Source organism: Canis lupus, chromosome 11 (assembly GCF_048164855.1).
Source record: "Canis lupus baileyi chromosome 11, mCanLup2.hap1, whole genome shotgun sequence".
In the NCBI taxonomy this organism is placed as follows: domain Eukaryota; kingdom Metazoa; phylum Chordata; class Mammalia; order Carnivora; family Canidae; genus Canis; species Canis lupus.
Window position 1 is genome coordinate 8,860,364 of NC_132848.1, and position 22,076 is coordinate 8,882,439.

General features: G+C 40.1%; 1 protein-coding gene across 2 annotated transcripts in view; it reads left to right on the forward strand.

The window, feature by feature from the left end:
- Positions 1 to 22,076, forward strand: part of SRGAP1 (SLIT-ROBO Rho GTPase activating protein 1) — a 270,975-nt gene that overhangs the window by 125,076 nt on the left and 123,823 nt on the right. For both annotated transcript variants that reach the window (XM_072843073.1, XM_072843074.1), the window contains exons 2-3: positions 15,505 to 15,700; positions 20,204 to 20,366. In XM_072843073.1, coding sequence (XP_072699174.1) covers positions 15,505 to 15,700; positions 20,204 to 20,366 — 359 coding nt within the window. The remainder of the gene's footprint in view (positions 1 to 15,504; positions 15,701 to 20,203; positions 20,367 to 22,076) is intronic.

Genomic DNA, 22,076 nt, shown 5'->3' on the forward strand with positions numbered 1-22,076 from the left:
TTAGGGGACTTATCTGGATTCTGAGGGCATTTGAGTCTTTGACCCTTGCTCTGTATGTAATGCTCACATGCAGATCTTAAGGCTAGAAGTAGCTATTATTTATTTCAGCCTCCGGAGGGGACTACTAGACAATGTAAGGTGTTTGACTGGATTTGGACACAGTGTTGTGCCTTTGGGATGATCCCAGCCAGCTAACCCTATAACCAGAGGGAAGAAGAAAAAGATGTATCCATCCCATGCTCTGCTGCCAGCATTCAGGAGAGCTAGTCTAGGAGGCAGGGACTGAAGTGCCCTGTGGACTGTCGCTTGCCTAACTCAGGGTGACTTGGCACCTGCGCTGGGGAAGGATCCAGGGCAGTGGCAGGAGGCTCAGTGCCATCCATTCAGACCGCTTTCCGAATGCCACAGCCAAGGGAGCATCAGCTGTGCCTGTGCGTAGTGTGGGTTCTCACCAGAAACATCTAAACTTAAAAGGGGGAGAAAAACATCATGCTGTAGGTCAGTGTGGAAAGCTTTGGGCCTTACTGAACTGGTCTCATTTTTACGTAGGAGGAAGACGGTGCAAGAATTCTGAAAGGTTCTACCTATTTTTAATGGCCTTTCTGCTCTCCCTTGAGGTGCCCAGATAATTAAAAATGCTCCGGGAGCTGCAAAAATTAATCATGAAAATAGGATGAATACAAAGAATTTCTGCTGTTTGGTCTGAGAGCTACATTAGAATTAGGGTTCCTGTGAAAGACAAGCCCGGATGAGTCCCATGCTCACTGATTGAACTCGAAGTTCCATTAAACATGAAATTACACATTCATGACCAATTTTGATTTCACCCAGGTTTCCAAAGGCCTAGAAGGAGAAGATCTTATGATTCTGAATGACCTATGCTTTGGTTCTAATAAGAGAAAGAAATTAGGCTTGACCTGGAAATCTTATGCTCATGCTGACCTAAGACTACAGCCTGATATCTGGGATTTGGGAACAGCAGAATACTCTGGAAAAGTCTAGGAGCCTAGGACAGGCCTGAGTACACTAAAGCACTCTCAGCCCCTCCCATGCCCAAGACTGATGAAGTGACTTCCTCAAGACCTTCGTCACTTTACATTTATTTCATTTTACCTGCCCCCTTTCCTCATACACCCCTCATTTTTCCTCCCTTACTTCTCTCCCTCTCCTCAATTCTTTCCTCCTTAAACTGTTTCCCTTTATCTTTTCTTCTCCCTCGTTTCCCCCAGTCTATCATCAGTTCGTTGTCTTTTATTTTCATAGTTTTGTGACTTCCACCTCTTCCATAAGACACAGGTGTTAGAAAGTGGAGGAGGGACAGTGGAGTATCTCCTAGTCTGAGAAGGCACTTAGAGATCAGAAAACGAAGCAGGCCACCCGCACACAGTTGACGCAGAGTTGTGTTCAGGGTAACTTATTGATGGGGGATTGGGCAGGCAACCATCCAGCTGCACATTTTCTGCAAAGTCCAGACCTCAGTCCACAGCTTCTCTAGAGCAAGCAAGAGCTCCTGTGGAGGGGCACTGTAGTGACGCCGAAGGGCTCGTTTTCCTGCACCTTGAAGGGTTTGCATGCACCTAATCGACAGCTCACCTGTAATTAGATCTTGTGGCACCACCAGTGCATCATCAGGAAGGGGAAAGACTGTCATCTCTAACAGATTCATGGGAGGCCTAAACATGCCTCTCCCATCCTGGCCTTGGTGGGCATTTCTAGAGTAAGTTTAGTGATGTCCAGAGAAGGCCATCCAGCAACCATGAGCAAGATGGAGGGCCAAAGATGGAGTCACGTTTGCCAGCATTCCCACTGTAGGAGTGCTGTCTCCCGGAGTGAAATGCAGCAGAGGAAGTACACAGTGTGGGCAGAGACCTGGGGAGGAAAGGCTCAAGTGAAAGGCTGTATCTAAGTTGGGGGGCGAGGCGGAGAGAAGCTCCCTGGTCCTGGGGATTTGAGGGAAGGACAGTGTTTCACAGCAACACACCAGGCTCTTTGCACAGCTGATCCTATTTAAAAATGACTCTCTTCCAGATGAGAGCAGCTGTATGAAAGCATGGACATGACAGAGGCTGTAAAGTTAATATTGTACCTGAGATCTTATAAAGAGCTTATAAAGAGGCGGAAGGTTGGAAAATGCTAGCATTTTTACCTTAGCATTTTTTTTTAAGATTTTATTTATTTATTCATGACACACACACACACACACACACAGAGGCAGAGGGAGAAGCAGGCCCCATGCAGGGAGCCCGACGTGGGACTCGATCCCAGGTCTCCAGGATCACAACCTGGGCTGAAGGCGGCGCTAAACCGCTAAGCCACCAGGGCTGCCCTACCTTAGCATTTCTGAAATGCTTTTTGTTGTGAAGATTAAATGATACAATATCTTTTAAGAAGTATGCCTTTTCAAAGTCAGTCATAAGATGATGGACGAGGGTGGAAGAGGGTGAGAAAGAGAGAAGATAGGCATTTTAAATAATTTGTCACTTTAAGCTACTTTAATTCAAAACTTAAATCCAAGTTCAGGTTTAATTAGTGAAATGGAAGTGAAATAGAAGGCAATTCTAGGGACTTCTGGGTGGCTCATTGGTTGAGTGTCTGCCTTGGCTCAGGTCGTGATCTCAGGGTCCTGGGATCGAGTCCTGCATCAGGCTCCCTGCATGGAGCCTGCTTCTCCCTCTGCCTGTGTCTCTGCCTCTCTCTCTCTGTGTATCTCTCCTGAATAAATAAATAAAATCTTTTAAAAAAAATCCTTTTAAAAAAAAAGGCAATTCTGACCATGTATGGTACTTATAAATCCTTCCACTCCATATCCTCAGTATTCTACTGAATATAGTTGACACTGTACTCCCTTGTCTAAATTAGCATAAAATAATTTTTAAAAATCTGTTGTCAAGGACTTGGCAGGAACTGTCATTTTCTGGTAATTTCATCAGTTAGAACATAGTTCTACAGCTATCTTTTCTAGATGTGAATAATATGCATTTGTTTTTAACTTCCTAAAACAATAAATTGTGAAACATTCCCGATAATAGTGAATGAGAAAGTGAATAAAAATAGCATCCCTTACCATTTTAGACTATTTACTTTTGTTTTGGGTTTTTTTTAAGCTTTACTTATTTTAGAGAAAGAATAAGCACAGGGGAAAGGAGCAAAGGGAGAGGGAGAGAAAATCTCCAGCAGTCTCCACTGAGTGTGGAGCCCGACTCAGGGATCAATCCCACAACCCCAAGATCAAGGGTTGGACACTTTACTTGACTGAGCCACCCAGGTGCCCTTATTTACTTTTAAACCCCCTGATAATTGGCCCAACTCCTGCTTATCACTGTGCAATGTGGAAGAGACTGCCATATGCAATGCCCTGAAATCTCCAGATAATCCTGTGCCTGGGCCTTTGCACAGGCCAGTCCTTTTGGTCATAATGCCGTTCTCATACCTGCCCCCGACTTGGCAATTTCCTACTTACCTGCTAACCCTGGTTTACCTGGGCAGTTTGTCGCTCCTTCCTGTGTGTCCTCAGCACTTTCTTTCTGCTTCCATTAAAGGACTTACCACATTGTACTGTAAATGATGATCATTATAAAAATAAGTTACTTGCTTTCAGGTCTGTAGACAAGGAGCTAGTCTGAGAGGCCATAAGGCACAAAGCGATTGCTTTATCTTTGTTTCCCCAGAGCTCAGTCAGCATCTGGATGGTGCTCTGTAAATGTTTGTCAGATGAGTAGCATAAGTGTCTCTTTCTCACCTGTTCACTTGTTTAAGTGGACATTGTTGAGTGAACATTGTTGAATTCAATTTTTCAGATTATGTGGGTAAAAGTTGGATGTTTGTGCAGGACTAGAAATACTATTTTATCATAGAGTATGGCTCATATCTGAGGATAAAATAAAAGAATGTAATTTTCCATACATAGGTTGTAGCTCAAATTGGACATTTTACTTGATACTTTGAAGAGATAAAATAATGAGAATTAATGTTTTTTTACATTTTAAAATATTTATTTATTTTTTACTTGAGAGAGAGTGAGCACAGTGGGAGGGACAGAGGGAGAGGGAGAGAGAACCTCAAGCAGATTCCCTGCTGAGTGCACAGCTCAGGGAGGGGCTCAGTGTCACAACCCTGAGATCATGACCTGAGCCAAAATTAAGAGTCAAATGCTCAACTGACTGAGCCACCCAGGCACCCCCATTTCTGACATTTTAACTAGTTGATGTCCGGTACTTTCTTAAGCCTGAAAAATCTTGAAAGATATACATATTGATATATATAATATATAAGTAAATAAACAAGTGTGTGTGTGTATTTTAATAGCATTTCTTTTAAGGATTATGTAACCCAAAGCTTGAAAGGCATTTATTTTATGATCCAGAACTGTGACTGTCAGTAAATATAAAATGAATATTGAGGAAGCACAAGTACTGGACCACTTTCTGATTTCCTTGTGTCACTTCCTGACTCAGTTCCACTTCACTTGGAGCCAGAGATTATTGGAACTCTTATGTGTTGAATTGTAGTTAAGTCAAAGTAAAAAAATTTTTAAAAATGAATTAAAGTAACATATAAAGTTGCCAATAGCAATCCAATTGAAGTCTGTAGTAAAGATCTAAAGAAAATTAAGTGAAATGATTAGTGTTTCCTTTGTCATTTTTCTAAATGAAGGTTTTATCTATAGTAGAAGTAGACATATAAAATACCTTTAATTGAGAGATGTGTAAAACAGGAATTAGCTGGAGTCTTTTCCCACTGTTGACCAAATAGGGCATGGTTAATGGGGGAGACCTTGTAGGGCTGGATGCCAGAAGGACCACATGGAGCAAAAAAAGAAGAGTTAGTCATGAGGCAGTGGACTGTGGGGAGAAGGGAATGGAAAACCGTTTTATAAATTAGCAAAATTTGGGTCCTGAGTCCGTATGTACATAACTAAGCCTTCTGATAACTCCTCTTACTGAAACAAACATTCATCAGAGGTTGTTATTAGGTATCTATTATGTGCTCTATGGAAATTTAAAGACATGATATTTGTATTCAGGGATTTATAATCTGTAGTTCAAAGCTTTACAGTAATTTTAATGTATTAACAATTTATAACAATTTAAAGCATCAACTTAATACACAATTTAAAAGCAGCAGCAGTTGACCTAAATACACGATTTCCCATAAAGCCACAACATTCAGAAAATACTAGAGAATTAGTATTAGTCACTTAACTGGTTTTTATAAAATATTTGAATTTTGGAGAGGAAGAGATTCTTTTGGCTTTCTTAATTTAAGTAAATAATAGAAATGTAATCATTATTATTTAAATTGATGCTAGCTAGATACTTGGCAGTTAAATTTTGTTTGATACATTAAGTTATATACAGCACCTATATATTTTCTAACAAATTATCTAGAAGGCCAGCCTGGATCACTGGGCTTGCTTTGTATACACTGTGTGTAATTGTTGAGCATGATAATTTTGTATCATGAACTTTGGAATCAGACACACTTGAATGGGAATCCAAGCTTTCATACCTAGTAATCATATGACTTTGGACAAAATAACCTCCCTCTCCTTTGATATCCTCATCTGTTTAATGAAGGCACTACATAATATGATTGCTATAAGAATTAAATGAGCTAAGCTATATCAAGCACCTATCACAGAATTGGGAACATAGTAGGAACTCAATAAATATTCTCCTGGCATTTACTATGTAAATGGTAAATTCCTTGGGAGGTTAAACTGTACACTCTAAAATTATAATTACTGCAATAAGGAGAAGAGCCTTAATTTGAAAAAGGCTCAATCTGGGACATCTGACTGGCTCAATCAGTAAAGCATGTGACGCTTGAATCTTGGGGTTGTGAGGCTGAGCTTGACATTGGATGTAGAAATTACTTAAAAATCTTAAAAAAAAAAAAAACACCAAAAAACCTCTCAATGTGTAAGTAATTCAGTACAAAACAATTTAAACTACTTTAAAAGTTTTTCTTTTTTTTTTTTTCTTTTTTAAGATTTATTTATTTGAGAGAGAAAGAGCCCACAAGCATGAGCTGGGGGCGGGTGGGGGAGAAGAAGAAGCAGACTCCCAGCTGAGCAGGGAGCCCAACTCAGTGCTTGATCCCAGAACCCCTGGATTATGACCTGAGCCAAAGGCAGACACTTAACCAACTGAGCCACCCAGGCACCCCCAAAATTTTTCATTCTTAAAATTTACTTTAAAAAATATGCAAGCTTTTCTGTTTACGAGACTTCATGTTGAATTATATCAGTAAAGAAAGTCAACGTTTAGAGAATGCCTTGAACCTCTGAAAGGTCAGCAATCCAGCCATTCCAAAATGTAAATCTTTGTACTCCCTACAGGTCAGTGATTTCCACACATGGTCTTTTTCTGGTCGTAAAATCAATCTACTAATACAGTCTGAAATGTCCTTGCTTAATTATAGGGAAGTTAATGAACTCTTACCTCTTGTGCATCCCCAATACAGGCATGATAGTGAATCATTCAGATCTGTATTTCCTTAAACGGGCCTTTCCTGCAGTGTATTAAGCTGCAATAATTGATCACCTTAATTTATTGCATTTTATCCTGGCTAGCTTTCATCTGAAAACAACAAAAAAAAAGATGCAAGTTTGTTTTCCATACTTCACCTGAAAATGCGATCTAGTCCAAAATATGTTTGGCTTTCAAAAGCTATGAAAACTGATGGTTTGGTATTAAGCTTTTATTCTAAAATAATGCTGAGGATAATGTCCTTTCAGATGAAGATGTTGTAGTGAAAACTTAGAAAAGTGGATACAGCCTCTCTTTAGTGTCCAAAATGTTGTAAAAATGACTTTACTTTTAAATCCAAAACAATGAGGATTAACTGTACTGAGAGGACAGTTACCTTGTTTTATTCCAAAAGGTTTTATCATAATTCTACTCCCCTCTAAATTGCTATCTCTAGAATTCTAGGATGAGACGGTGATTTTCAGCTTAGAATGGAAGCAACCTAATTTCATACATGTCTGTGCTACTTAGTTTGCTTAAATTGTTGGTAATCTCATAATTTAAATGCAGAAAGACTAGGGAGTTACATTTTCCATGAGGCAGTAACCTGGAAGGGTACATTTGGTCCAGCCACCTAAGCATCCTTCCCCAGAACCTAACTTTTCTGGGCCACAGTGTCAAAAATACCATTTTTAGTTTAAGAAACTACATTTCTGGGGATTCCCAGGTGGCTCAGCGGTTTGGCACCTGCCTTCGGCCCAAGGTGGGATAGAGTCCCACGTCAGGCTCCCTGCGTGGAGCCTGCTTCTCCCTCTGCCTCTCTCTCTCTCTCTATCTCTCATGAATAAATAAAATCTTTATAAAAAAAAAAAAAAAAAGAAGAAAGAAAAGAAACTACATTTCCATTCCCCAAATTTGCACAACCTTCCAAATCCTGCACATCCTTTAAAGGCAGTGCAGAGGGATCCCTGGGTGGCTCAGCGGTTTGGTGCCTGCCTTTGGCCCAGGGCGCGATCCTGGAGACCCGGGATCGAATCCCACGTCGGGCTCCCGGTGCATGGAGCCTGCTTCTCCCTCTGCCTGTGTCTCTGCACCCCCCCTCTCTCTGTGACTATCATAAATAAAAAATAAATAAATAAATAAATAAAGGCAGTGCAGGACCAGTGCCCTCTAAAGCTGTCCCTGAAGATAATCCCAGTTGGTCCATGATCCGATTTCTTCTCTGAAAGTCCTTTAGCCTTTGTAGTCAATATTACCAAATCTAGAACATCTTCTTTTTTCATTACACATTTTATGATAATTGGCCAGTACAGTGCTGTACAAGCTGAGAAGGTCTTTTCATTTCTCCTTAAAACCTTTCATTGTCTTTGCAAGGGGGAATATGGCATCTATAATTAGTAACCATTTTGTAGTTGAGGATTCCAAAGAGATAGTTACTTTTCCAAGGTCACACTTCTAACTGCAACTAGTGTCTTGCTACTCTGTATTCCATCCCATATTTGCATTATGCTGGAGTCTGGTCTTCTGATCAAGCCTGCTAATTCTTCAAAAACCTTTTCTGATGAGAACGTGACATTTTAGATTCCACTTAGGAGAAACTTGGTTGCTAATTTACCCATATTCTAGAGGAGCTTTGTCATATAGATGAACTACATTTCTAATTTTAGATTTTCTTAATAATTACTTTAAAAAGTGAACAGAAACAGATGAAGAGGTGAGGTTAATTTTAATAATGTCTTTTCTGTAATCCAATGTCTAAAGTTTTATACCAGTCTAAATTTTTATATTTCAACATTAATGATTATCAGTGAGACATTTCACATCCTTTCTTTTTCTTGCTGCAATTTTGAAATCTTGTGTGTGCTTTACACTGACAGCACATCGCAGTTGGGTCTAGCCACATTGGAAGCACTCAGTGTGTCTAATAGCTACATATTGGGCAGCTCAGCTCTAAAGCTTTCTCCACAATGTGGTTGAAAACCAGCTTCTGCTTTCTGATAACAGATTAAATGGAAATACTCATTAGTTCCATACCAGATGACAGAAATGAGTGATTCATAACTAATTAAAATAATAGGCCTAGGCAGGGGAGAACATGGATACCATTCATTCTTGTGAGGCTTTTATTGTTGGTTTGTTTTGCCTCGTAAATCATAATTCAAACAGGGAACCATACAAAGAGAAACTCTTATTTCTTGAGGTGTAGGATGTTTAGCATTTCATTTATTTAATTAGTTATTTGTATGATTTTTCCAGAATGCAAGTCTGATGGTATATCTTCTTTATTCGGAATTGTTCAGTTCTTCACTCGGGTTTCCTGAAGTTGCCCAGTGAAAAGAGTCACTTAGGTACTTAATTAAAATCCTCCATTCCAGGTCCTGCCAGACTAACAAGATAAAAATAGCCAACCGAAGAGACTGGACATGGGTACTTTTAATAAGCATCCCAGGTGGTTTTTATCATCAAACCAGTTTGGAAAACTGATCTTGGATATAAAATCTTACTCCTTAATGTTTTAACATGGGGCTGCCCTAGGCCCATAACTAGACCTCGTAGCCATCCAGGGTTGGGTTGCAGCAGCAGAGAAGCCCTTGGTATAACTCTCCTTGTTCTCTCCCTCCTCCTGCATGTGCATATGCTGTTCTTTCAGCCCAGAGTTACCTTCCCCCCACCACCCCCACCCTCCCACCACCTGTATATATCAACACACTGCCAGGTCAACCTCAGGATCACCTCCTTGGTACTCACCCCTTTGCCCAACCATGGGAACTTCCTCTGCGCACTTCCATTGCTCTTTGACATTCATACCTTAAGGTCCTACAGGTCACTGGCTCTCACTGTCTGCATTGCCTGTCTTCTCACTGAGCATGAGGCTCATGGCTTTCAGCCTATTATTTATAGCCCCGAGTAAGGAGCCTGCCACAAGGAGATAGTCAGTGAATAGCTTTGTAATGAAAGCCTGCAGATGCTAGTAATAACAGCATCTTCTCCTGGTGGTTTACAGATGGCCGCATGCTTTTCATTTCTACTCATTTAATCCTCATCGGTCCAGTGAGGTGGGACTATTATTTCACAAGGTGATATTTGAGAGGTTAAGTGACTTGCCCCATGTACGATGATTTTTTTTTAAGATCTATTTATTTGAGAGAGAGAGAGAGGGAGTGTGCAAACTGATTCCTCACTGACATGGAGCCCGACCCGGGGCTTCAATCCCAGGACCAGGAGCCAGGATCATGACTGAAGCCAAAATCAAGAGTGGGATGCTTAACTGACTGAGCCACACAGCACCCCTCCCATGATTTGTAATAGATAACACCGTAACTCCAGTCTAGATCCATATTGATGTCACCTAATTTCTGAGTGTAAGAGAAGCATAGATCTTGGATTTGGATTTCTCATGGAAAGGAGAAATGGTCTTTGTTTACTTTTGTGGATTTTTCTTTTTTGCTCCAAATTTCTAACCTAAAAAAACATTTCACCAAAGTTTGCACCCGATAGTTAATCAGCAGCTGCAAGGTTGTGTAAACATTGATGGAACCAGTTAGAGGATCATTGGGTTCTTCTCTGAGACCTTCCATTGGCTCTCACCTGTTATTTGGGAAAACACTTTATATCCATTGGTTAAAGGTACTGATAAATTCTAACAGAATGTATACCTTTTTTATTGTCATAAGGAACAATCTGACCAAACAAGACTATGAAATAATTGAGATGATTTGGGATGACTTAGAAATGTTGTTGCATTTCTACTTGCTGGATGATCATGAGTGTCACACTCAATCTATCAGTTTTATGCACTAGTCCTAGTTATTTAGCAACATATTAGAGAAGCAACCCAGTCTCATGAACTTAATCTTTCCCTGAAATATGCATCATCAGTCTGTGGTCTCCCACAAATTTATTTCAAGAATTAGGACTTCCCTTTATCAGAGCAATAGGAAGAAACGACTCCATTTCCTCCTTTCCTAGGCAATTCTGCTTTATTTAGTATTAGTCAGCAGATTTCTATAGCTTAGAGTAACTGTTTCAGTTTTGTTTAACAAAATAATTGATTAGTTTGAAAGCACACTTCTTGCATATTATTGTTGGATTGTTCGTGTTGATTCCTTCTGTGGTGTCACTCTGGTAGAACAGAGATGAAATAGTTAAGTCAGTTTTTTTGTTTATTTTTTTTTAAAGTCAGTTTTTAAAAAGCCAATTTTAGCCCTGTTAAAATGGTCGTTATTATTATTTAGTAGGTCCTGACCTTAATTTAAGATAATGACTGCTTAGAGCCTCCCCAGAGATGGCATTTTTCTGCCTAAAAGATACTGTGCTTTTTATGCAGTTGTTTGGGAGTCATGGTAATGAGCCCCTCCTAATGTTCTGTTAGGTAAATCTTTTCTATACCATTAGAGATTGTAACACAGCAATGATGCTCGCCAGTTAGTAAATTTACTAATCTCTGGCTTATAAACAAATTCAGGATGAAGTAAAAATACTGAAGCAAGAGCCATCATGAAGACATCATTTTAAAGTGCTTGCCCTTACGTTGTCAAATTTGATTAACTACTAAAAAGTAGTAGGCATGGAAATATGAAGAGCTATTTTGTTATTACGATTATGATCATTCTTGGAAATGTCTCCACAACCAGAATTTCGTGGAATTATGATGCAGCAGTATATCTTCCTTCATATAACAGCTGTAAGTCACAGATCATTTAACTCACTCACTGAAAGCATATACAGTTCACTGTTTTTTAGTGTGTTCACAGTTTTGTAACCATCACCACAGCCGCTTCTAGAACATTTTCATCATCCCATAAAGAAACCCGGCACCCCTTAGCGATTCCCTCCCATTTCCCCCAACTCCTCCAGCCCTAGTAACAACTCATCTGCTTTCTATGGATGAGTCTCTTCCAGGCATCTCATAATGTAATCAGTTTCCCTTTGTGACTAGTATCATTCACTACAAGGTTGTATTTACATGGTTCATCCATGTGGTAGCATGATTCAGTACTTCATTCCTTTTTATGACTAACCTTCTATGGCTAGACCACATCTTGTTTATCTGTTCAACATTGATGGACGACACGTAGCTTGTTCCACTTTTCAACCATCACAAATAATGCTGCTATAAACATCTGTATAGAAATTGTTGTGTTCTCATTTTTCTTGGGTATGTACCTGGGTAGGAGTGGACTTGCTAAGTCTATGTTAACTCTACGTTTAACCTTTTGAGGAACTCCTAGATTGCCTTCCAAAGTAGCTGCACCATTTTGCATTCCCACCAGCAGCAAACGAGGGTTCCAGTTTCTCCACATCCTTGACAGTACTTGTTATTATTTGTCTTTTTTATTGTAACCATCCAAGCAGGTGTGAAGGGGTGTCTCATTTCTTTTGATTTCCCTCTTTCTGAATGCTGATGATGTTGAGCCACTTTTCATCTGCTGTTGGCCATTTGCAGATCTTTTTTGGAAAAAAATGTCTATTTAGATTCCCCATTTTATTTTTTTTAAGATTTTATTTATTTATTCATGAGAGACAGAGAGAGAGAGAGAGAGGCAGAGACACAGATAGGGGAGAAGCAGGCTCCATGCAGGACCGAACACAGGTGCTATACTGCTGAGCCACCCAGGAGTCCCCTAGATTCCCCATTTTAAAGATCAGATTGTGTTTTTATTACCAAGTCACAAGAGTTCTTTATATATTCTAGATACAAGTTCCTCATTAGGTACATAATTTGCAAATATTTCTCCCATTCTGTGGGTTGTCTTTCCACTTTCTTGGTAGTTATAGCTGTATATCTTGTAATGTACTTATCCTTCAGGGCATTATGTCTTCCAAGCTCTTCCACTATCAGCTCCTCTTTCCATAGCTTCCTGGTACCTTTCTTCATTACAGCGCTGAGCAATAATGTATTGATACTATCAATTTAGGATTTGTATTTCCTACCAGAAGGACTTGTATACTGTAAATCTTCATAACTCCTGCCTGACACAAAATAGGAGCTCAATAATGGCTTGGTTAATCAAATTAAAATGAAGCTTGAGTCTCCAAAAAATGATCCAGATCAATACTAATACATGAAAGCTAATAGAAAGAGTCCTGAAAGGATGTCTTTAAAGAAGATGGGTGGGAAGCTGTAATCCCTTTTACAGAAATAAGACTGATACTTTTTCTAGAAATCACTCCTTAATGTGATGCTTTCATCAGTTCCAGCCCTAACGGATTCTTTGGAACCTGGGATGACAGTGGTGCTGTGTCCTGTAACCCCCTGTGGTCCCATTGCAAGGATGGATATGGTGTGGGGCACAGTGCATCACAGGCTTCTTTGACCTTTTCTGAGCAGTGGACCAAAATTTATATGACTATTTATTTCACTCATTTATTTAAAAATATTTTAAATTTTCCAGTGCTGCATAAGGTTAGATCACATCTAGTGAGGTCATATTGACAAAGCTATACCATGAGTGGGGAAGTGAGCTCCCCTAACATTGTGCTGCCTTGTGGCTCTGATGTAGTATAAGGAACCCAAAGGTTTTCTCTTCCTAATAAAACATGCCTTATGATAGTACTTTTATATTGATTTTTTTTCTTTATGATCTTTTTGTGTGTGTGTGTGATCTTTTCCTCATTTGTCCCCAGCTTGTCTAAATTAAAGAGGGAATCAAATGAATTCTTCAGTTTTTGGAACATGTTTTATTTTCTCACCATAATACCCTACATTCTGTCCCTTCATATTTTCCTTCTTGAAAATGCTGCTGTCCTATTTTGATGGGAAAATTACAGATAATATGAAGGAACAGTTACTCCCTGCAAAAAGATGAGACTTTTAACTGTTTAAATATGGTCTTTAAAATTCCCTAGCTCTTGATTTTAAAGACTGAAGAGAGTGAGCAAGCAGAAATCAAATGAGACTGAAGAAGGAAGCCTACAGAATTTTTGTGTAATTCTATTGAGATCTGTACTCTCGGCCACTTTTATTTCTTATTTGGCACTAAAGCCACTTAAAAGAAGGGGGGTAAAAACCCTTAGTTGACAGCCTAAGACCATTGATTTATTTTCTCTTAGCACAGCAAGATGTGCTAAAATTACTAAATCTTAAAAGACTTACTGAGATTTCTGAATGAGAATACCCACACCCCAGATTTCTTTTCTCTTCACAAAACAAAAATAGTTCTGTATTTTTGAGGGAAAGAGTTTGGCAGACACGGTGATTATAATACTGTATTGAAAAACACTTACTTTGACTAAAAACCAGATGCTGTTCGTGGTAGTTAAAAGCCTGTAATAATGTTTTCACTTTGGTGATCACCACATTTCTATGAGATTAATAATAGAGTCCCCCAGTCTAGAGATGGAGAAACCAAGAGAGGACACTTAAGAAACGCTTACTGCCCTTTTCCAGGGTTTCCCAAAGCAGTGTTGCCTGGAACATGACCTTATCGAGGGCCTCATGTCATAGTTATTGTGTCTTTTTTGCCACGATAAAGTATTTAATTGAGTTCTTTCTTTGTAAAATGTGGATGCTACTTGTACCTGCCTCAATAGGGTATAGAATAGTGTTTGATTACTGCTAGCCTTGATTAAATTGAGCAAGTTTCCTGACTCCCAATTCAGAAAGTGACCACCCTGCTCTTAACGAGCTTGATTAAACATGGCCAAATGTATGCATACATATCATGAGCTTGGTCTTTCTCTGCTGAACAAGAATAATAGGAATTGAGGGGATGTTATTTGGACATCGATTTCTCTCTTTTTTTTTTTTTTTAAGATTTTTATTTTGGAGGCACCTGGGTAGCTCAGCGGTTGAACATCTGCCTTTGGCTTAGGGCATGATCCCAGGGTCCTAGGATCGAGTCCCGCATCAGGCTCCCTTGGGGAGTCTGCTTCTCCTTCTGCCTATGTCTCTGTCTCTCTCTCTCTTTGGGTCTCTCATGAATAAATAAATGAAATCTTAAAAAAAAAAAAGATTTTTAGTTTTAAGTAATCTCTACACCCAGCATGGGGCTCAAACTCACAACCCTGAGATCAAGAGTTGCACGCTCCACTGACTGAGCCAGCGAGGCGCCCCTGCACTTTGATTTTTATTAACTCTACTCAATTAGATTCAGCCCTCATTTTTAGGACCTGTGCACTGACTCTGGGAAAGATGAAATAAAGTTTTCCAGGATGAGTATGCTTGTCTGGAGGTTAGCCCTGGGTCTCAGACAAAAACAAGTCAGTAATTGTTGCTGTATCTCATTTTCCAAAACACACAGGTTTCATTGTTATAGTCATTTACAGATAGTTTTGCGTGACACCGCTCTGCTTTTGTGTTCTTTTCCAAATCAGTAAAAGACTAACCTTCACCTTCCTAATGTATTAAAATCATCAAAGGATTCTTTGCAGGATTATGTGTGTCAATAGAGCTGTTAGTTTGAACGATGTGTAAAAAGTGAAGGCCAGTGAAGAGCCTTTGATGTTGTGAATAGAATAATAAAGTAGAATCTGAGGATTCCACTTATGAATGAATTATTTGGTTATAGAAATAAGTTATTTTTAGGCTCGGCATCCCTATAAACCCAGAAGCTACGTGTTTTACAAACTAGAAATTTATGCACTAAATAAAAATTACCAGATGTCAGTGTCTGTGTTTGCCAACTAGCAAATATGCTGTGGTTTAGAAGTTTGGAAGAAATGATGCTCTCATCTTTGCCATTTAAACTCAAAAGGTACAGTTGAGGTAAAGTGCTATTGAAAAAAATTACAATGTGTGCAGCTCCCCAAAGATGTCACATGTTATGTAAATTATCTTAAAGGCTTTGCCCTCCTCACTCCCTGCATGTTTGTGGATTGCAAATGTAACCCATGTTTCTATTCCAATTTATAACATTCCTTCCTGGGATTTGTCTCATTCTTTTAAAGGGTCAGCAGATTATGTAAACGGATCTGGACCTTAGGAGTCTCATAAAGGTCCAATACAGAGCTAATTATTACTTTTTATCTTGCACATCCTGCACACCTCAGTAATTTTCACAAAATCATCAAATGGATTCTCTTCTTTCCTTAGAAATTCGAGCTCAGCTAGTAGAACAGCAAAAATGCCTGGAACAGCAAACAGAGATGAGAGTTCAGCTTCTCCAGGACCTGCAGGATTTCTTCCGGAAAAAAGCTGAAATTGAGACGGAATACTCTCGGAACCTAGAGAAGTTAGCAGAAAGGTTCATGGCAAAAACAAGAAGCACTAAGGATCATCAACAGTACAAGTAAGAGACACTTGACTCAAATTCATGTTTCCAAGGTGATAGCCTACCTTCTAACTACCCTTCTTGGTTTTAGAATTTTCCATCTTTGAGAAGCTGTGATTGGCATATCCCCATAGGTAAAAGCAACTGTCTGCATTTATAATTTATGAGCATCAGTGTATCACATTTTAAAAGTATTCTCTTGACATTTTTCCTTTCCATAAATATATATTTGTGGATAGCTTTATATATAAGAAGAAAAGGTGTGTGTTTTAAAATCCCTAATTACAGAAAAGTGGGAGTTGGTCTCTACCACCAGGTAGATATATCAGTGGGCACATTTAAAATGGCTGCTTCTTCAAGCAAAGACCTCAGGATTTCTGTAGTGATTTTGGATGAAAATAAGCAATAAGGGTTGCTTATGTTTAGCCCCCACCCCTCAAGTTTAGCTGTGGTCACTGCAGTTGAGATTGACTTAAAACGAGGATCTTTAGTAAAATGCTTCTGACCAATTGTAGTTAAACCTTGAATTTAAAAAAATTAATTGTACTTCATTTGTTCAAAAAATACAGATTTTCTGATAATGAAATTTACTTTGTAATTTAGATCCTAGAGACAGAGACAAGTAGGCAGACAACTTTCATAGAGTAAAGTATACAAGTACTGTGACAGAGTGAGTGCAGGATGCCATAGACAGACCCAATGGAAATCCATTTTATAATGGAGATGGGGAAAGGAAGAAGTGATAATGTAAGCGAAGACATGAAGGACTAGTTGACAAGTTGAGGGGATCAGAGCAGGATGTTCCAGACAAGGGGAACATCCTGGATTGGGGGTAGAAGGGAAGAGGTGTAGGGCAGTTTTGCAGAACAGAAGTAGTTGGATGGGAGCGGGTAGTGAAGGGGGGTCATCTGGGTGGCTACCTCTAGACTTTGTCCTGAGGTCATGAGAAGCCTTTGGAGAGTTTTAATTAGAAGTGACCAGCTCAGACCTTCAACTTAGAACGATGATGACGACCATCGATAGGATTGTGGACTTGAAGAAGCTGTAGTGGAGGGAGGGAGAACATGTAGGGGGCTCTCACAGTAATGGCGTGAACCAGCACCACTGCAGCCAGAAAGAGACTTGTCTAGGAGATATTTAGAAGGCAATGCAGTCTTTCTTTTCTGGAAATAAACTAGACTAGGTAATCTGAAAAGTATTTCTGCTATAAAACTCTCAGAGATGCCGATTAAAATGTAATAGACATCATTTTAAATGTGTAACTGAACTCATAGGAAAGTAAGGGAAATTTCCAGGGGCCAAAAAATAAAAAGAAAGAGGGAACTGAAAACTCGAGTGGACATTCATATCCACCCTTTAGTCCCATATGAGGCAGATGATGAGGCCTGTGCAGGGTAGAGAGGTGGGCCTAAAGGCTTCCTACCACCAACCCTATCACACTACATCCCACCCTAAAACTGAAACCAGAACAACTACTATCTCTGTGTTGGTAAAACAGAAAACTGCCAACCCCCTTGCAACAATGAGGAGTCCTGTCTACTCAGGCTGAGCTGCAGGCTGGAGAAGGGCTGCACGGAAGCCCATCTTTGTCTTCACCGTTGGCTTTGCTGTTTTGTTTTATACCCCTCTATGGCCTCGGATCCTGTGTAAAAAAGTAGGATGAGCAGTACCCCTCGGGTACTTTTGCAGAAGCAAATGCAGAACAGCTCTAGATAGGGAATACTTTTTCTTTCAATGCCTCACCTCTTGTGTTGGTCCAGCCCAAAAATAAATCTTGGCAGTGGTTCCCAAGGTGGACACATGTCAAATGTACTTGACAGAGACTAGAGCTGGAAAGGAGATTGGAGCCAGTACTGTATTATAGTGACTGTGCCTTTTTAAAAGTGATTACAAGTAAGAAGACAGCCCATTTATCCATTCGGTATATACTTTTCGAATGTTTTCGGTGCACTTGGAAATCCATTGTGAACTGAAAACTGGTATGGGCCCATGCACTAGTCTGATCCCTTAGGGATTCAGCTGCCCTTTTCTTTTTCCTGCTTTGTTGACGTGTTTTGTCCAGAGGTAAACTGTTCAGAATTTTCTTTGATTTGGGTAAGTTTTTCAAATATGGAAATGAAGGTAATATGGTAATATGTCCTTTCTACAGAAAGGACAAACCAAGAGTAAGAAGCAAATCAAAGACACGCTTTATGAAAGAGCCAGACCTGGTTTGAATCCGGGCTTTGCTGCTTGGTTTCAGCCAAGTTGCTTGGCCTTCCTGAAACTTGGTCTCCTAACTTATAAAATGACATTTTGTGACCATTAAATGAGAAACACTATGAAGCCCTTGATGTGATTGATAGCTGGCATGGGTCATGCATTCATTGTTTCTTCTCTCCACCAAACAAAGGTTAAATCTTGGGCACAGTACTCAGCTTTGAGATGCTCTTTATGTAGAACAGTCCTCAGCTTAGGGTTGCCACTGACAGAAGACGGAAGCTTAGATCAGCCTTCCTGGACTCAAAGACTCTGATACTAGCTTTGGTCTTAATAGCAAATCAGCATGCCTCGCTAAGCTTCTCTCACTGATAAAGGGGATACAAAGAATTTTTGCCTTAAATTGTAGTGGTCGGATTATGTAGAGTTGCTGTGTGTAAAGTCTTCAGACCAGCCTCTAGATAAAAATAGCTAACTTTGTAGAGCACTTCCTGTGGATCTAAGGCATTATAGAAAGTGGTAGGAAATATATATCAACGGAAATAATCATCATAATCTTATGAGTACTGTTATTTTACCCACTCTCCAAATGAAGTTACAGAGGCAGAGAGAAGTTTGGATAATTGGGCCAAGGTCACACAGCTAGCAAGTATAGTTCTGGGATTTGGACTTGGACAGTATAGCTCCATATTCTGTGCTCTTATGTAGTATTTCTTACAGTAGGTGCTCAGTACCTGATAGCTGCTATTATTGTTGTTGGTGGTATTCTTATCACTTACTAAGGCAATAATATGTGTTTATTCAGGGAGTGAAATCACATTTATTTAATGTTTACCATGGGCAGGGCACTCAGGATACAAAGACGTAGGAAATGTTGTTAAAGTAGGAAAGGTTGTCCAAGAATGTATGGGTTACTTCAGTGTAAAGGATAGACATAGAAGTTAATATGATAAGGTGACACGGATCTCTTGGGCTGACCAGATAGAGAATGTCAGTGGAAGGGCTGCCAGGGAACCAGTGCCCCTTGCTTGATGGCTCTGAGGGAAAAAAAAAATTAGGTTCTCTAGGTTGGTGGTGTAATCCTGGGGGCTTTTCTAGTGTGTGCCAGCGCGAGGACCCAAGAACAGAGGACTGTCCCCCTGCACTTGTTCCTGCTTCTGCTTCCATCCTCTACTTCCTCTTTCTTCTACAGAGGGTTTTGACTTAATTCAGTGTCAGATCCTGAATCTGAGGAACTTACAGGCAGAAAGAGCTGAATGAATGATTTCTTCCCTGATTTAATTAATATTCAGAGTCATAGATGATTATGAATAGTAAGATACCATGTCTGATACAAATGGCTCTAGTGTCCTGAGTTAGGATAAGCATTCTTGTGCCTTTTTGTCATTTTTCAGTTAGTTAGACTTTTAAAAACAAAAAAAAGCATTGTACTTTTTTTTCTTTCTTTTTTTTTTTTTTTTAAGCAGTAGCATCCCAGTTAACTTGCTGTTTTTGAGGTTTAAAGATTTTTTATGAGTCCCCTTTTGTGGCTTATATTCACTTTTAGCTTTATTACCTGTAATAAACAAGGTAGGAGCACCTGGCTGGCTCAGTTGGGGGAGCATGAGACTCGTGATCTTGGAGTCATGAGTTTGAGCTCCACGTTGGGTGTGGAGCCTACTTTAAAAAATAAAATAAAATCAAAATATCAGAGTAAAACAAAGGATAGTTACAAACATTAAAGTGTTTAATGACGAGTCACGAGCCACTACACTCCTTGGTTCTATTCATGAGCCTTCAGATAGTGTTGTAGAGTTGTGATTCCCAGTAACACTTTTTGGGACGCTGGGGTTTATGTATCAGGGGATTAATAAATAATCCTCGAATGTACGTTCCATGGAAAGCATACCTAAGCCAAATCTCTTTTCCAGCAGCAGACTGGACATTCAAAGCAGACTTTGTGTGCAGTGGCAACCACAGTCTGTCTGAGAGACAGTAGTCAATAGGTTTTTGTGTAAATAGAAACTACTTTCTTCAATGGGGTGATTAAAGCTGAAAGCCTGGCTGATTACTGTGTATATTAGGGTCCCATGGCCCTTGTCAGGAGTGGGGGGTTTTGACTGGTGTCCATGGTCCAGGTTTCTCCCCCCAAGTTTAGGGAATTGCTGGCTTTCGGCCATCACAGCCTGGAAGGCCATCCTCCTGGCTGGGGAGTAGCCCGCTATGAGCAAGACCAGCAACAATACCCATCTGTTGTGGCTCCTTGTTTGCTCTGGTGGCTTCCCTCAGCTGCTTGGGGCAGCTTTGAAATTGATGGTAATTCTGTTTTTCTTCCCTTCTCAGGAAAGACCAGAACTTGTTGTCTCCAGTGAACTGCTGGTATTTGCTTCTGAACCAAGTGAGAAGAGAAAGCAAAGACCACGCAACTTTGAGTGACATCTATCTGAACAATGTGATCATGCGGTTCATGCAGATAAGTGAGGATTCTACTCGGATGTTTAAAAAGGTACATCCCCGCCCCACCCCCCCCAACCCCAATCCTGGTGCAGTGTGTCTTCTCGGGAAGACACAGCGAAGGCCAGCGCCTTCACTACTTATTTGTACTCTGTAGGTTTTGGCTAAGAGAAGGAAAATTCTTTTGAAAACTCAAGACACAAAACCATAAGCATGAGCGGGCATGCCTACAGAGTTGTAAATCGCTGAATCTGTGACCTGAAGACAATGCAAGCAAAATTGTGAAATGAGATGGACCTGCAGATTGCACCCCTGTCCTTAGGAATATGTTGCCTACACTTAGGAAGAAAATCAAACAGGAGAGGAAAAGCCTTTAAGTTCTGTGTTTTGGGCTCACACATGATCAGACATTTGTGAAGGACAAGGCAACCGGATGTGCTGCTCTCTGGGGAAAATGTTAGCATGGTTCATTTTTTTTTTTTCCTTTGTTCTCACCAGACTAGCAGCGGAGGTGGTGAGAGGATGACATGAAGAAAATCCCACAGAGCATAGAAAATTCAGTCTCTTACATGCCAGAGAGCTTCCTCCTTTCCAAATCCACTTTAAAAAGTAGGGGCTGGGCTTTTAAGCCTTCTTATCATTGTTAAGCACTCTCAGCCAGCTCTCAGTAATTTTATTTTTGTTAAGAACGGGAACAGAATCGGACCATATCCTGGGTAGGGAATGCAGCTACTTGCCCAATAAGACTCGCTTTCACTTTATGTTTATGGGACAAGGGCTCTCCCCACCACTCCTCAGTTTTGTGCTTAGTGGTGTGGGGTGTCTATACCAGTATCTGTACTCTATTCAGTAAGTAAGCATTAGTTTCAGAAAGTAGGGGGGAAAAACCCCACCTTGTAGGTAAATGACATATTTATGTTTCAAAGGGGCCCTTGAAAACAAAGATGTAGTGTTCAGCGGGCCAGCTGGAAAATCTCTTAGCTATGTTTGATGTGTCCACAGTAGGTTCCATTTCTTTCTTTCTTTTTTTTTTTTTTTTTAAGATTTTTATTTATTTATTCATGAGAGACACAGAGAGAGAGGCAGAGACACAGGCAGAGGGAGAAGCAGGCTCCATGCAGGGAGCCCGATGCGGGACTCGATCCTGGATCTCCAGGATCCCGCCCTGGGCTGAAGGTGGTGCTAAACCGCTGAGCCACCAGGGCTGTCCACTAGGTTCTGTTTCTGACCCAGAACTGGAATTCAGCAAACTCCAGGTCCTCCTTTGCTCTGTGAAATAGGAAAAAAGTAATAACAAATGTTCCAAACAAAGGAGGCCCTTAAATTTGGAAGAACATATTAAGAAGAGTACAGGTAGAGAATTGCCCAATGTATCTTAGGAAATAGAAATTTGAAAAACAGTTTAGATGGAACCATGAAAGTGATTTTCTCAGATGTCAGCCTGTTCAGCCAAGGCCTCATTTAGTTCACTGGGGTTTTTTGAGCATATTCTATGAGCAGGAGATGGTGTCAGGTCTTGGAAAGTCTACATAGAGGAAGAAAAAACAGTCCTTGTGCTCAAGAAGGTCACATTCCAAATTTGGATGGCACTGTATGATGCTTCTAGTTGTGCGAAGGCTGGCATCTGTTCAGCCAGGGCATCTGGAGCCAGCACCTTGTCAAATCCATTTTTTTTTAATCTGTTCAACAGAACATCTTTAAAATGCCTGAGGAAGCAGAGTTAAAAGACACGTCCCTGCCTGCATGGAGCTCATTATAGTAA